This window comes from Manis javanica, chromosome 13, assembly GCF_040802235.1.
Source record: "Manis javanica isolate MJ-LG chromosome 13, MJ_LKY, whole genome shotgun sequence".
NCBI lineage: Eukaryota > Metazoa > Chordata > Mammalia > Pholidota > Manidae > Manis > Manis javanica.
This window is the reverse complement of record NC_133168.1, coordinates 30,673,863-30,690,729: the sequence shown is the minus strand read 5'-3', so window position 1 is coordinate 30,690,729 and position 16,867 is coordinate 30,673,863. Positions and strand designations below refer to the sequence as shown.

At 36.0% G+C, this 16,867-nt stretch overlaps 1 protein-coding gene across 3 annotated transcripts in view; it reads left to right on the top strand.

Annotated features, from left to right (window-relative positions):
* The window catches only part of LAMA4 (laminin subunit alpha 4), a 211,375-nt gene that overhangs the window by 178,244 nt on the left and 16,264 nt on the right, over nt 1-16,867 (top strand). For all 3 annotated transcript variants that reach the window (XM_073219431.1, XM_073219430.1, XM_073219429.1), the window contains 7 exons: nt 7,610-7,741; nt 8,860-9,002; nt 10,579-10,717; nt 11,189-11,326; nt 12,931-13,064; nt 13,978-14,142; nt 14,911-15,064. In XM_073219431.1, the coding sequence (XP_073075532.1) occupies nt 7,610-7,741; nt 8,860-9,002; nt 10,579-10,717; nt 11,189-11,326; nt 12,931-13,064; nt 13,978-14,142; nt 14,911-15,064 (1,005 nt within the window). The remainder of the gene's footprint in view (nt 1-7,609; nt 7,742-8,859; nt 9,003-10,578; nt 10,718-11,188; nt 11,327-12,930; nt 13,065-13,977; nt 14,143-14,910; nt 15,065-16,867) is intronic.

Here is a 16,867-nt window from a genome sequence, read left to right as displayed (position 1 = left end):
ACCAGAGAGGAGCAGCAGCCAGAGACCGGTCACATGCATAGCAGCCACGGAAAGCCTCCTCCACAGCCGACCAGGCCATACTCAGAGGCTCCATCAGCATGCAGCTGCCCAGCACAAGCTGCTAGGGTTTGCCATTCTTGCAGGAGAGGAAGGTGACAGGCAAGCAGGAAGGGACTTTGTTCTCCCAGCTGACACACGTGCCAACTGCCTATGACTACCTCTATCACCATGAAAAGGCAGAAGAATTTTATACAGACAAGAATAAACCAGACATCCCCTGAGAGGGAACCTGGGGAGATAGATTTAACCAATCTTTCTGAAAAAGAATTCCAAATAAAGGTCATAACCATGCTGATAGACTTGCATAGAAATATGCAAGAGCTAATGGAAAAAGTTGGACGGGAGAATACAGAAATAAAACAATCTCTGGAAGGACTAAAAGCAGAATGGACGAGGTGCAAGATGCTGTTAATGGAATAGAAATCAGAGAACAGGAATGCAGAGAAGCTGGTGCAGAGAGAGATAAAAGGATCTCCAGTAATGAAACAATATTAAGAGAACTGTGTGACCAATCCAAATGAAACAATATGCACATTATAAGGGTACCAGAAGAAGAAGAGAGAGAAAAATGGGTAGAAAGTATCTTTGAAGAAATAATAGCTGAAAACTCCCCCAAACTGTGGGAGGAAATAGTCACCCAGACCACGGAAATACACAGAACTCTGAACAGAAAGGACTCAAGGAGGACAACACCAAGACACATAATAAATAAAATGGCAAATATCAAAGACAAGGACAGAGTATTAAAGGCACCCAGAGAGAGAAAAAAGGTCAACTACAAAGGAAAACCCATCAGGCTATCATCAGACTTCTCAACAGAAACCTTACAGGCCAGAAGAGAATGGCATGATATATTTTATGCAATGAAACAGAAGGGCCTTGAACCAAGAAAACTGTATCCAGCACGAATATCATTGAAATATGAAGGAGGGATTAAACAATTCCATTAAACAATGGATCAAGCAAAAGTTGAGGGAATTTGCTTCCCACAAACTACCTCTACAGGGTATTAGAGGGACTGCTCTAGATGGGAGCACTCCTAAGGCTAAATAGATGTCACCAGAGAAAATAAAGTCACAACAAAGAAAGCAGATCAAACAAATACTAACTAAAGGCAAAAAATAAAACCAACTACACACAAAAGAGCAGTTCAGGAAACACAAAAGAGCACAGAAAAAAACAACCAACATATAAAGAATGGAGGAGGAGCAATAAAAAGGGAGAGAAATAAAGAATCACCAGACAGTGTTTATAACACTTCAATAAGCGAGTTAAGTTAGACAGAAAGATACTAAAGAAGCTATCCTTGTACCTTTGGTAACCACGAATCTAAAGCCTGCAATGGCAATAAGTACATATCTTTCAATAATCACCCTAAATGTAAATGTATTGAATGAACCAATCAAAAGACACAGAGTAACAGAATGGATAAAAAAGCAAGACCCATCCAGATGCTGCTTACAAGAGACTCACCTCAAACCCAAAGGCATACACAGACTAAAAGTCAAGGGATGGAAAAAGATATTTCATGCAAACAACAGGGAGAAAAAAGCAGGTGTTGCAATACTTGTATCAGACAAAATAGACCTCAAAACAAAGAAAGTAACAAGAGATAAAGAAGGACATTACATAATGATAAAGGGCTCAGTCCAACAAGAGGATATAACCATTATAAATATATATGCACCCAATGCAGGAGCACCAACAGATGTGAAACAAATGCTAACAGAATTAAAGGAGGAAATAGAATGCAATGCATTCATTTTAGAAGACATCAACACACTGCTCCCTCCAAAGTACAGATGCACCAGACAGAAAATAAGTAAGGACACAGAGTCACTGAACAACACGCTAGAACAGATGGACCTAATATACATCTATAGAACTCTACACCCAAAAGCAACAGTATACACATTTTTCTCAAGGGCACATGGAACATTCTCCAGAATAGACCACATACTAGGCCACAAAAAGAGCCTCAGTAAATTCAAGAAGATTGAAATTCTACCAACCAACTTCTCAGACCACAAAGGTAAAAAACTAGAAATAAATTGTACAAAGAAAGCAAGAAGGCTCACAAACACATGGAGGCTTAACACATGCTCCTATATAATCAATGGATCAACGTCCAAATCAAAGTAGAGATCAAGGAATATATGGAAACAAATGACAACAGCAACACAAAGCCCCAACTTCTGTGGGATGCAGCGAAAGCAGTTTTAAGAGGAAAGTATATAGCAACCCAGGCATATGTAAAGAAGGAAGAACAATCCCAAATGAATAATCTAAAGTCACAATTGTCAAAAATGGAAAAGGAAGAACAGATGAGGCCTAAAGTCAGCAGAAGGAGGGACATAATAAAGATCAGAGAAGAAATAAATAAAATTGAGAAGAATAAAATAGAAAAAATCAATGAAACCAAGAGCTGTTTCACTGAGAAAATAAGCAAAATAGATAAGCCTCTAGCCAGACTTATTAAGAGAAAAAGAAAATCAATACTCATCAACAGAATTAGAAATGAGAAAGGAAAAATCATGGCAGACTCCACAGAAATGCAAAGAATTATTAGATACTACTGTGAAAACCTATATACGAACAAGCAGGAAAACCTAGAAGAAATGGACAACTTCCTAGAAAAATACAACCTTCCAAGGCTGACCAAGGAAGAAAAAGAAAATCTAAACCAATTACCAGCCAAGAAATTGAAGCGGTAATCAAAAAACTACCCAAGATCAAAACTCCCAGGCCAGATTAATTTACCACGGAATTTTATCAGACACACAGAGAAACATAATACCCATTCTCCTTAACGTTTTCCAAAAAAAATAGAAGAGGAGGGAATAATCCCAAATTCATTCTATGAAGCCAGCATCATCCTAATACCAAAACCAGGCAAAGACTCCACAAAAAAGGAAAATTACAGAACTCTATCCCTGATGAACATACATGCAAAAATGTTCACCAAAATATTAGCAAACTGAATACAAAAATACATCAAGAGGATCATACACCATGACCAAGTGGGATTCATCTCAGGGATGCAAGGATGGTACAACATTCGAAAATCCATCAACATCATCCACCACATCAACAAAAAGAAGGACAAAAATCACATGCATTCAACAAAATTCAACATCCATTCATGATGAAAACTATTTAAAAAATGGGTATAGAGGGCATGTACCTCAACATAATAAAGGCCATATATGATAAACCCCCAGCCAATATTGTACTGAACAGCGAGAAGCTGAAAGCTTTTCCTCTAAGATTGGGAACAAAACAGAGATGCCCACTCTCCCCACTGTTATTCAACATAGTACTGGAGGTCTTAGCCACGTCAATTTAGACAAAACAAAGAAATACAAGGAATCCAGACTGGTAAAGAAGAAGTTAAACTGTCACTATTTGCAGATGACATGATACTGTACATAAAAAAATTATAAAGACTCCACTCCAAAACTACTAGAACTAATATCGGAATTCAGCAAAGTTGCAGGATACAAAATTAATACACAGAAATCTGAGGCTTTCCTATACACTAATGATGAACTAATAGAAAGAGAAATCAGGAAAACAATTCCATTCACAATTGCATCAAAAAGAATAAAATACCTAGGAATATACCTAACCAAGGAAGTGAAAAACCTATACCCTGAAAACTGCAAGACACTCTTAAGAGAAATTAAAGAGGACACTAACAAATGGAAACTCATCCCATGCTCTTGGCTAGGAAGAATTAATACTGTCAAAATGATCATCCTGCCCAACGCAATCTACAGATTCAATGCAATCCCTATCAAATTACCAACAGCATTCTTCAACATACTGGAACAAATAGTTCAAAAATGCATATGGAACCACCTAAGTCCCTGAGTAGCCAAAGTAATCCTGAGAAGGATGAATAATGTGGGGGTGGGGATCATGCTTCCCAACTTCAAGGTCTTCTACAAAGCCACAGTAATCAAGACAATTTGGTACTGGCAAAAGAACAAGCCACAGACCAGTGGAGCAGTAGAGTATCCAGAAATTAACCCAAACATATATGGTCAATTAACATATGATAAAGGAGTCATGGACATTCAATGGGGAGATGATAGCCTCTTCAACACTGGTGTTGGGAAAACTGGACAGCTACATGTAAGAGAATGAAACTGGATCATTGTCAACCCCATACACAAAAGTAAATTTGAAATGGATCAAAGACCTGAATGTAAGTCATGAAACCATAAAACTCTTAGAAAAAAACATAGGCAAAAATCTCTTGGACATAAACATGAGTGACTTCCTCATGAAAATATCTTCCCGGGCAAGGGAAACAAAAGCAAAAATGAACAAGTGGGACTATATCAAGCTGAAAAGCTTTGATACAGCAAAGGACACCATCAATAGAATGAAAAGGTATCCTACAGTATGGGAGAATTTATTCATAAATGACAGATCCGGCAAAGGGCTGACATCCAAAATATATAAAGAGTTCACGCACCTCAACAAACAAAAAGCAAGTAACCCAAGTAGAAATGGGCAGAGGAGCTCAATACACAGTTCTCTAAAAGAAGAAATTCAGATGGCCAACAGACACATGAAAAGATGCTCCACATCACTTGTCATCAGAGAAATGCAAATTAAAACCACAATGAGATATCACCTCACACGACTAAGACTTGCCACCATCCAAAAGACAAACAAACACAAATGTTGGCAAGGTTGTGGAGAAAGTGGAACCCTCCTACACTGCTGGTGGGAATGTAAATTAGTTCAATCATTGTGGAAAGCAGTATGGAGGTTCCTCAAAAAGCTCAAAATAGACATACCATTTGACCCTGGAATTCCACTTCTAGGAATTTACCCTAAAAATGCAGCAGCCCAGCTTGAAAAAGGCAGATGCACCCCTATGTTTATCGCAGCACTATTTACAATAGCCAAGAAATGGAAGCAATCTAAATGTCCATTGGTAGATGAATGGATAAAGAAGATGTGGTACATATACACAATGGCATATTATTCAGCCATAAGAAGAAAACAAATCCTACCATTTGCAACAACATGGATGGAGCTAGAAGGTATTATGCTCAGTGAAATAAGCCAGGCAGAGAAAGACAAGTACCAAATGATTTCACTCATATGTGAAGTATAAAAACAAAGGAAAAACTGATGGAAAAAAACTTCAGCAGACTCACAGAACCCAAGAATGGATTAACAGTTATCAAAGGGAAAGGGTCTGGGGAGGATGGGTGTTTAGGGAGGGATGGGTGGGGGGAAAGAAAGGAAGCATCACAATTAGCATGTATAATGTGGTGGGAGGCATGGGGAGGGCTGTGCAATACAGAGAAGACAAGCAGTGACTCTACAGCGTCTTACTATGCTGATGGACAGTGACTATAATGGGGTTTTTGGGGGGTACTTGGTGAAGGGGTAGTCTAGTAAACATAATGTTCCTGATGTAATAGTAGATTAATGGTATAAAAAAAGAAATAACACAATCCTATTTACAATTGTATCAGAAAGAATAAAATAACCAAGAATAAGCCTAATCAAAAAAGTGAAGGACCCGTACTCTGAAAACCATATGACACTTATAAGAGAAATTAAAGAAGAAAAGTACATGCTCATGGATAGGAAGAATTAACATTGTCAAAATGGGCATCCTGCTAAAAGCAATTTACAGATTCAGTGCAATCCTTATCAAAATACCAATGGTATTTTTCCATCAACTGGAGCAAATAATCCTAAAATTCACATGGAACTACAAAAGACCCCACATAGCCAAAGCCATCCTAAGAAAGAAGAACAAAACTGGACATTACGTTCTCTGACTTCAAGCTATACTACAAAGCTACAGTGTTAAAACAGTATGGTACTAGCACAAGAACAAATCATAGATCAATGGAACAAAATAGAGAGCCCAAATATAAACCCAAACATATATGGTTAATTAATACTTGATAAAGGAGTAATGGGGAAAGACAATCTCTCAAATAAATGGGCAGCTACATGCAAGAGAATGAAACTGGATTATTATCTAACTCAATTCACAGATGTAAACTTGAAATGGATTAAAGACCTGAATATATGACATGAAACCATAAAACTCTTAGAAGAAAACACAACCAAAACTCTCAAACATAATCATTAGCAACTTTTTGTGGACACATCTCCTCAGGCAAGGGAAACAAAAGAAAAACTGAAGAAGTGGGACTACATCAAAAAAAGCTTCTGTACAGCAAAAGACACCATCAATGGAACAAAAAAGGCAACCTACAGTATTAGAGAATATATTCAAAAACAAATATCTGATAAGGGGTTAACATCCAAAATATATAAAGAACTCATATAACTCAACACCAAAAAAAAGAACCCAAAGAAAACACAATTAAAAAATGGGCACAGGTCCTGAATAGACATTTTTCCAAAGAAGAAATACAGATGCCCAACAAGCACATGAAAAGATGTTCCACATACCTAATCATCAGGGAAATGCAAATCAAAACCACAATGAGGTGTCTCCTCACACCAGTCAGAATGGCCACTAACCAAAGAACAAGAAGTAGGAAGTGTTGGCGAGGATGTGGAAAAAAGGGAACCCTCCTACACTGTTAGTGAGGATATAAGTTGGTACAGTCATTGTGGAAAGCAGCATGAAGGTTCTTCAAAAAACTTAAAATAGAAAAACAATTCAACCCAGTAATTCCACTTCTAGGAATTTACCTTAAAAAAAACCCTGATTTGTAAACATATATGCATCCCTATGTTTATTGCTTTATTATTTACAATAGTTGTGATATGGAAGCAATCAAAGTGTCCATCAATAGATGAATGGCTAAAGAAGAAGTGGTGCATATACACCATGGAATATTATTCAGCTATGAAAAAGGAAAGAAATCCTGCCATTTGCAGCAACATGGATGGACTTAGAAGGTATTATGCTAAGGGAAATAAGGCAGAGAAAGACAAGTACCACCTGATTTCACTTACTTGTGTAATCTAAAAACAAAATGAATAAAATATCAGTAGACTCAGACACTCAGAAATCACTTGTGGTTACCATGGAGGAAGAGTTGGAATGGGTGGGTTGGGAAGGGGAGGGGGACAGAGAGGGACACAAAAATTTTCAATCATAATATAAGTTCATCACAGGGATGGTAGTATAGCATGGAGAATTTAGCCAGTGCTTCTGTAACATCTTCCTATGTTGACAGATGATAGTAACCATTCTAGTTGGAGTGAGGATTTAATAGTATGGGTAACTGGTGAACCACTGTATATACATTTGAAACTAATATAAGGTCATATATCAACTGTACTTCAATTTTTAAAAATGAAAGAATAAAATATAGTTTCAAATTGTGTATAAATATGAACACTTTGATATAGAAGTAAATAAGAGACATAATTGTGGATGCTATGATTTTTATTTCATAATAAGAATTTCATGAGAGTTCCTTACTGTTCAAATTCAGTAATGAAGAATGCAGTGTTATTTATCAAATTCAGCTAAATCTGCATCTTCATAATAGCAGATTGTCACATCTTATAACTTCTTTCTCTCCAGAGTATGTTTTGCAGCCTGGAAATGCGCAGTGGCCACCTCCATGTGTCCTATGACTTTGGGTTCAGCAATGGCCCTGTGCATATTGAAGACACATTGAAGAAAGCTCAAATTAATGATGCAAAATACCATGAGGTACAAATTGTTGCAGTTCATGTGCTTTGTTTTTTGTTTATATATAGATTTACTGACCTAATCAGATGGTCAAATCATCATCAAATGAGATAGATTGGAAAGCAATTAAACTGAACATCTTCACAGCTAAAGACTAGCAACCATAGGGTCTTCATCTATCCAACTCAGGGATAACATTTGCTTTAAAAGAATGGATGTTTTTGTCATATTGACGTTTCTAATAAAATTTACTGAAAGATTCATCTTAAATGCTTCATTGACCAAAAAGCTCCTGTTAGGCTCAATAATTGATTACAATGACACTCCTATAGAATACTTCCATGCATATATTGAAAATGCCAGAGGGTATACACAGCTATTTTCTTACTTATTCTGCAAGCCCCACTAAATGTAAGAAAGAGTAGCTTTATTATAAGTAAGTGGAGAATTCCCTCTTAAACCATTTGTCTAGAACTTGGAAAATACTAACAGATTTCCTTATAAAGAGAATCCATAAAGAATGTTCTTTACTCTTGAAACAAGTGTGCATGTGCTAATAGTATTCCTCATCTACTTCATTAACAACTGCTTTTTTAATGACTTAATAAAATGCATAAAATGTGTAATATCTTTTAAGTTGAACCAAAATGCAGAGAGTAGGCTATATTTCTTTATTCAGTTCAAAGTCCATAGCTTACATGAGGATGGTTTACAATAGAAGAAAATTTTAACTATTTCTCTGACTAGCATTTTCACAGATTCATTAAAAGTTCTATGTCACCAAAAAATGACAGTTGGTAACATGCAATTAGGGTCCAGAGGTACCTGTTTATAGTTCTTTCCCAAATCCCCTCAAAGGGGCAAGAGAAAATGGTTGATCTCATGATAAAATCTTTCTTGGGCTAGTTCTCTCTATATATGGAAATCCCTCTCCAGGAAATGCGAACTTCTGGTTATAGAAGTAAGATTTTTCATGTCTGTGAGTTAGAAAGGAAAATCTATTCCCCATTTTGTGAACAAACAAGTGCAAGGACATGGAGACCCAGCTGTTATAACCAGAATAGCTAAAATATATAGTAGTCTTCAAAAAATTGATTGTTAAGCAGTGTTTGAGACTTACTATATATTATTTCTCATAGATCTCAATTATTTACCACAATGACAAGAAAATGATTCTGGTGGTTGACAGACGACATGTCAAGAGCATGGACAATGAAAAGATGAAAATACCTTTTACAGACATATATATTGGAGGGGCTCCCCCAGAAATCTTACAATCCAGGCAAGTTTCTTTTTAAGTAGTTGTTTGTTCTCAACAGTTTACTGAGTATTCAACATCCAGGAGAGGCCTACTAAAAGGATAAATACACCCACTTGCCACGTCTACGTACATACAGATGTATATGCACACACATTCATGCACCCTCTTCAGTCTGTCTTTGTGACTCCCTTAAGTTAACATCTACTAGATATGACTTACAGGTTTCTTTAATTATTGTGTTACTCTTAGAACGTAGTCTAGTGAAATATTTCTTACTGACACGAGGAAAAATGCATTGTGTGAAAATAAAGCAGCAATATGTCCCTTTACTTTTATTTTAGTTGTAATTTAAATTCACTTGAACTTTCAAATAGCATGTCAGAATACAAAAATGTGTAACTGTATCTAAGGAGTTGTGGATTATGAATAATGAAACATTATTCAATGTATTCAAAAATGCAACTGTCTCTTATTACAATCAATTCATAGCCTCAGAGACCCTTAAAACTTAAAAACAACATTAGGATATTTCAGTCCAGTCATTCTCAATCCTGGATTAAATTAGAATAACCTGGAGAACCTCTATAAACACTATTGCCCATGTCCACTCTCCAAAAATTCTGATTGGTTTGGGTAAGGTAACAACATCAAGCTTCCTTTCCAAACTTAACACTCTCTTCAGTTCCTTCAACCATGCCACATGGAACCTTTGGCTATTATAGTTGTCTTTATATGCACCCCAGTCAGTCAGTCAGCAAGGTCCTCCAGGTGTGCTCTTTACATAGTGGAATATAGTGGGACTGTTGCCCCTTAGATTGGCCAATATTCATCACAAATATATTGAAACCATTGTAATTTGATACAACTAACTTCATAGTCTTTCAATATCCAGTAACATATTTTTGGGAACTTCCTATGTCCTAGGCACTAGGATTACAGTACTGAGAAAAATGCCAACCCTGATCTTAAAGATAAAGGATTTCTTGCTTTCATATTGATCCAAAAGCCCAACATTCACTCCAACATTTCTCTAGCCTTAGTTGATTACACAGTGTTACAAATAAGGCTAAGAAGATGAGTCTTATGACCCAAGTGAATTAGTGGAAGATTGAAGACATAGGTTCAAATCCTAATTTACCAGTTGTGACCTTAAAAATAAAGAAAAAAAAACTTAGTTATCTTAGCATCTCTTAGTTTCCTTTCAAAAGTTAAACCATGTGAAATTCCAAGAGTTGACCATTTTTTACCATAAATATGTTATTTCCCTATGGTCTAACCTGTTAATCATCTGTAACAGAGAAGTAATAGTATCCCCATCTATCTCACTTAATTGTTATAAACATAAAATAAGCTAGTGTAACTTAAAGGATCTTGAAAATTATAAAAGTAAATGAATTGGCTTGATGCAGAATAAAGCTGTTCTTTAGGCAAAGATTAGACATTATTGTATGCTTAGGAAAGAAAGCATGAGAACATGAATGATTATAAAGCCATTAAAAATAACTATAAATAAAATCAAATTTCATATCCTATATATTAAGGACATTATCATTATCATCATGATGACTATATCAATGAAGACTAATTTTTTTTCCAGGACACTAAGGGCACACCTTCCTCTAGACATCAACTTCAGAGGATGCATGAAGGGTTTCCAGTTCCAAAAGAAAGATTTCAATTTATTAGAGCAGGCAGAAACCCTGGGGGTTGGGTATGGATGCCCAGAAGACTCTCTTGTAAGTACCAGTCAATCAAAAGCTTTTTGTTAATAAATAGATAGGAAACATTACTCTCAAAAGCTGCAAAATCTCTCTTTAGCTTCTCTGTGATTCAAGGTACTCCTTAGGCTCCTTTCTGCCACCAGCAGAAAAAAAGCATCATTAACTAGAAAGACTTATGGGGTTCCTCTGTGACTTGTCCAGTTGCTTCAGTTTTTGATGATTGGGTTTCCAGGCCCAGAGAGGCTGCATGAGCATCTTCACTTACTCAGGGTGAGGGAAGCAGAGAAGCAGAAACCCCATCTGCTGGAGGCTGAACAAAGTTCTGTATGCCTGAATTCCAGTATCAATCAGAAGTTAAAACATAAACTATGAATACAGAAACTATATTCCTATGAAACCAGACAAGACATTTGTTATATAAGAAATTGACATTTTAAGCACTTAATAATTATCACAAACAATCTATTTGCTTTTCTTGGCACATAGATATCTCGCAGAGCATATTTCAAAGGACAGAGTTTCATTGCTTCAATTCAGAAAATATCATTCTTTGATGGCTTTGAAGGAGGTTTTAATTTCCGAACATTACAGCCAAATGGACTACTATTCTACTATGCTTCAGGGGTAAGTATTTGTTTTTTCACATGGAAACTTCTTTTTGATAATTATTTTGTCTATTAAAAATGATTTTTAATTCAGATTAATTTTGACTCACATGTACACACACAGAATGCCTCATTTTCAGACACTTTATTAAACATTAAACACATTGTATATCAGGAGTTCTTAAATTTGGCTTCATAGATCCATCCCTCAGGGCTTCCTGGAGAGAATTCAGTGGGTCTGCAGACCAAGGAGGGAAAAAATTACATCTTTATTTTCTCTAACCAAACTTAAGCATTTTCTTCAATGGTGAATGTGAGCAACAAGCCACAATATGAGCAGCATCTGTGCCTTTTGTCATTAATTGAAATCACAGGTATTTTTCATTTCACATTACAGTTGTCACAGTTATCTCAAAAATGTCATTTTTTTCTCCTTGTTACTTCTAAATTATAGTGGTTATTAGATCTGTTACTAGATTTTTTATTTAGTGCCTTAATAGAGAACATATATTACTATGTCATAGTTTTATTGTTTTAATATTTTGAAACTGTATTTCAATGTAATTGGTTTCCTTTGTATTCCTAGATATTTTGTTTCATGCATTTATGAATATTGTGTTATGAAAGGGCCCATGCATGCCACCAAACCGCCAAGGGAGTCCATGGCACAAAAAATGTTGAGAACTTCTGTGTATATATACAAAAACATGTGTTATTTAATTTATAAAACAGTAAGAAGAACATACTTCTCTCTTCTGTTTGCTATAGAACACTTGAGCTCAGCTTATAAAAATATACTATTTCAAGAATAAAATATGTAGAGGTTTGATGACTCCAAGATCCAACTGATTTATCTCTAATCACCAATATACATACTGAGAGACTTGGTCATAATAAACTTGTAAAAGCAGCTTTCACTTTCCATACTTATTACCTTGTATCTGCCACATTTATATCAAATTTAAGTCAGTAGCATCTGTAAGAATTTACCCCAAGCACTCTGTAGGATGTCTGCCATGAAACCTTCCTCAGGTTACCATGGTTAATTAAATACTGCTTTTTGTCCACAAAACCTAGTTATACTGAGGGCTAACTGTAGATTTTGGTGCCATATAAGGAAAAGGTAGCAAGATAATCATTTTGCCCAATATTTTAAGACAAGCAATAAGCAAATTCAGGAAAATTAATGTTAACTTATGTTATTTTTGTTTCTCTTCTGTCTCTATGGATGAAGAGTGAGATATTTAATAAGCCAAACTAGCAAATCAGCCCCTGCCTAGTCATTTAGCTACATCCCCAAGGAAATTCAAATATTGCCTTTTCAAAAGTAAGACTAATGACAGAACAGAAATGCCTGAGTTAGGAAAGAAACTAACACAAGGACAACTTTTATGACAAAATCACCAGAAATTTTCAGTTCAAAATATATGAGATTCCTTTTTCCACTGAAACAGAAATACAAGCAATAGACATTTGTTGTTGTTATTCATAGAAATTACTTTATAAACAAACTTCCAGCACACTGGGTATTCCTTTAGGCAATACTATTAAGTAAATGTTGAAAATGTGTCCATCTTTTGGATCTCTGTCCTCCCTACTTAAAAACCTGGGCTTGCATTTCAGTCAGATATGTTCTCCATTTCGCTGCATAATGGTACTGTGATCATGGATGTAAAGGGAATCAAGGTTCAGTCGGCAGATAAGCAGTACAATGACGGGCTTTCCCACTTCATCATCACCTCTGTCTCACCCACAAGGTACTCTTCTCACTTTATATTCTTTCCACCAGATGGTTTTATTTGTAGGGTATGATTCTGTCAAATGACCACTATGAATAATAGTTGATCCTATTACTTTTCTAGTGTTTAAAAAAAATGGTAGAGGAACAACTTACCTTCATTTTTAAAAAGATATGTTAATTTTTAAGACATGCCAAGTAAATCACTTTAAAATTACTTAACAGGAATAATATAAAGTTCCTTTCTCCCCAGTAAAACCACAGTCTATAATCTCCCTCAAGGAAGTACCTACACATAGTACTTACTGAATGGATTGCAGTGTTTTGCACTCTGAAGCAGTTGAGCAAATATTGATTTCATTGATTTTAAATTAAGCAATTAAGAATGCTATGCATTTAAATTTAAAAAGCTCTAACTTTACCCTTAAAATATGTAATACTGAATTTCTCCTTCATAAGAAGAAAGCTTTCTAAAATAAGAAATAGATTTCAGTTGTAACTTCTGTTCTTCCATGTCTACTTCTGTGGAGCCCACCCATCAAAAGAAAACATGAATAGGCCCTTCTAGATTCAATTCCAATGAAGACCAAAACCATTCAATGCACTTTACAATGAAAATGGTCTCTCACAAATGTGGCTAAATGATCACCAGGAGTTATGTTCTGTTTTTTCCATCAAAAAACCCACAAACCAGTGCTGATGACTAGTCATCTGAACTTGCTTTTATGGACTTAAATTCTAATCATGGATTGAAGAGTCTTTTCTGCATATAGAAATATTCCACTATTTTATCCTGGGCTTCATGAAGAGTCTGGCAACTTGTTATCTTTTCATAATCAGATATTCCATTTCAATTCTTTAAGAAAACCTGAAACCTAGAATAAAACTCATGGTAAAATGCTAGCTGTGTAAAGAAGCTTTTTCCTTTGCAGATATGAACTGGTAGTAGATAAAAGCAGACTTGGGAGTAAGAACCCCACCAAAGGGAAAGTGGAACAGACACAAGCAGGTGAAAAGAAGTTTTACTTCGGTGGCTCACCCATCAGTCCCCAGTATGCTAATTTCACTGGCTGTATAAGTAATGCTTACTTTACCAGGTATAATATTTTTGTTACTCATAAATCTGCATGACTGACAAAAGAAGGTTATGTCAATAATGTAAACATTTAATTATTAATACTGAGAACTATGGCATTTATCAGAGGCATTAGAAGGGTGGTAATTAAAAGTCTGAGCAACTAACATACTTGGGCTTGTGTGTAGGTTTTTACCTTATAATTTCTGTATAACCTTGGCTCAGTAAGTTTTTATTTCTTCACCTGCAAAATGCAGATAAAAATATCATCTGGTAACCTTCCTGAGGATTAAATGAGATAATGCACATAAAGTACCTGGCATACAGCAAATTATAAATATTAGAAGCAATTATTTCTGTACTCAATATTAGCGGTATAGTACAGAACATAGAGTCCTTGTTAGAGGTTTAAGAACTCTTGTTAATTTAATGCATGACTTTAAACAAAGCTATTAATCTAGGTCCTTAACAAAGACAAAGAGGGATCCCTGAATACAGGAACAAGTAAGGGAGGAATTTAATACAGATTAAGTAACACAGAGGCAATCCCAGTCCTCCAGAGTATGGTGAGGGAAAAGATGTTCATTTGTCACAATGTGCTGTTGCCAGGCACGTTATTATTTAATTGTTAAATGGTCTTTTAAAGAGCTCTGATTAAAACAGTGGTTGATTGATGATGAACCATCACACACAAACAAATTTTAATTGTCAAAGTTCTTTGACTCTCATAGTTTTCATTATATAATTGTGAACAGTATTTTTAAGGATTTTTTCCATCTATTACAAACAGGTTGGATAGAGATGTGGAGGTCGAAGATTTCCAGCAGTATTCTGAAAAGATCCACACTTCTCTGTATGAGTGTCCGGTTGAGTCCTCACCATTGCTTCTCCTTCACAAAAAAGGGAAAAATTCCTCAAAGCTTAAAACAAGTCAGAATAAAAAGGTAAAAACTTCCCTACTGCTGTCATATTTTGTGCACACCAGACACTGATGCTTTATGGCATTTACTCTAGTTTGCAACTACGTGTGTATGAAAGATAGGATTCTTCTAGTATCAGAAATTAGTTTACCAGCTTTGGTGCATCAGTTCTTGTTCCCAGAGAAACAGTTTGAACCAGCTTTTACTCATACTTCCAATTACTTTTCATTACAATGGCTTCATACTTAACAATCTGTATATAATATACATTATTCAGTGCTGTAATCCTCTAGTGTCACATGCTTTTGAGGAACAATCTCAGGCTTCTGTCACAGTCTTACCCTTGAAGTTCCTGATATTACCCTCTTTTCCCCTCCTTCCTCAACTTTTACTTCAACTATTCACATGCACAGTTGATCTGTGGTATCAATTAGAGCTGTTCTACCATCAAAATACTGAGTTCTTAGGTTGAATTCTCTACTATTCTTTCTCATTCATTTATTCCCAGCATGTACATGATTTGCCTTCATTATAAGTAAAACTTGTAATTCCTTCTGATTCTTTCAGTCTACCTTCCCCACACCTTTCCTGGTCCAACTGTAACAATACATCCAGGTGCCAGTGTTCCCACCCTGGTCTAAGACCCATCACTTCCCATCTGAATTATTTCAATAGCCTCCCAACACGCCTCCATGACTCTATCTTGTCCTACAATATTCTACTCTCAATACAACAGCCAGATCCCTAAAAACATGTACTTTGCTCATCGTGGCCCCCCACCACACTCATAGTGCTCAAATTCCTACAATGTCGTAAGAGCCCTGTATTACCAAGGCGCTTTCTGTCACTCAGCCTTCTCCTCCTGCCTATTCCTAGAATGGGCTATGTGCACCCCTGCCTTAAGGCCTTTACTCGAGCTTTCCTTCTGCCTGAACCACTCTTACCCCAAATATCTGTACAGCCAACCTCTTGTAAGATTGCCTAACTCTCAACTGCTCAGTGAGGTATACCTTAACCCCCTGTTTAGTTTCACAGCCTGCCTCTTGCTTTCCCCCAGCACTACTACTGATCTCTTTTGTCTTTGTCTAGTTGTTATTTTTTCCATAGTACTTATCGCATTTTAATTTATTATGTTTTTTATTTACTGTCTGTCTCCTCTGCTAGAATGCAAGATCCTTGTTTTGTTCACCAACGTTTCCTGAAAGCCTAAAACAATGCACATAATATTCAATAAACATTTAGCTATCTGCATCATAGTTGCTGGATTAAATAAATTAATGCAGGAAATGCTCTTAGCACAATGCCTGGCATAAACATTCAGTGAATATTAGCTATTATATCTCTAAAGCCTTGAGTGTTTCTGAAGGATCCTAAAAGTAGAATTCCTTGGCTTAAGGGGATGTACATTTTCAGTATTAAGGCAATATTAATTTAAACTCCCCCAAACATCACTTGAAGGAATGTATTGTCCTTCACAATTGCTAACACTGGATATGAACAATATAATGGACAAATATTCATCTCATTGCAGTTTAATTTGCATTTCCTTGAATGCTAGTAAGATTCCTTCCAAGGCTAGCCTCTGAAAAGTCAGCAGGAGGGAAGCACCCCCATCAGCTTCTCACCTCTGTTGGCTTTATACTGACAGTTCTGTCTTGAGCACTTCCCCATATATTTCAGATTTTATGAGGACCACTTTTTAGAATCCCCATGAAATTTGTCTTTTGTTCACATGTGATTTCTTTGTCAATACTAATAAACTAATTTTGTCATGTATAACCAAACATTAGTAATTTTTCAGGATCCCTTCTTGAATTTTATTTGGAA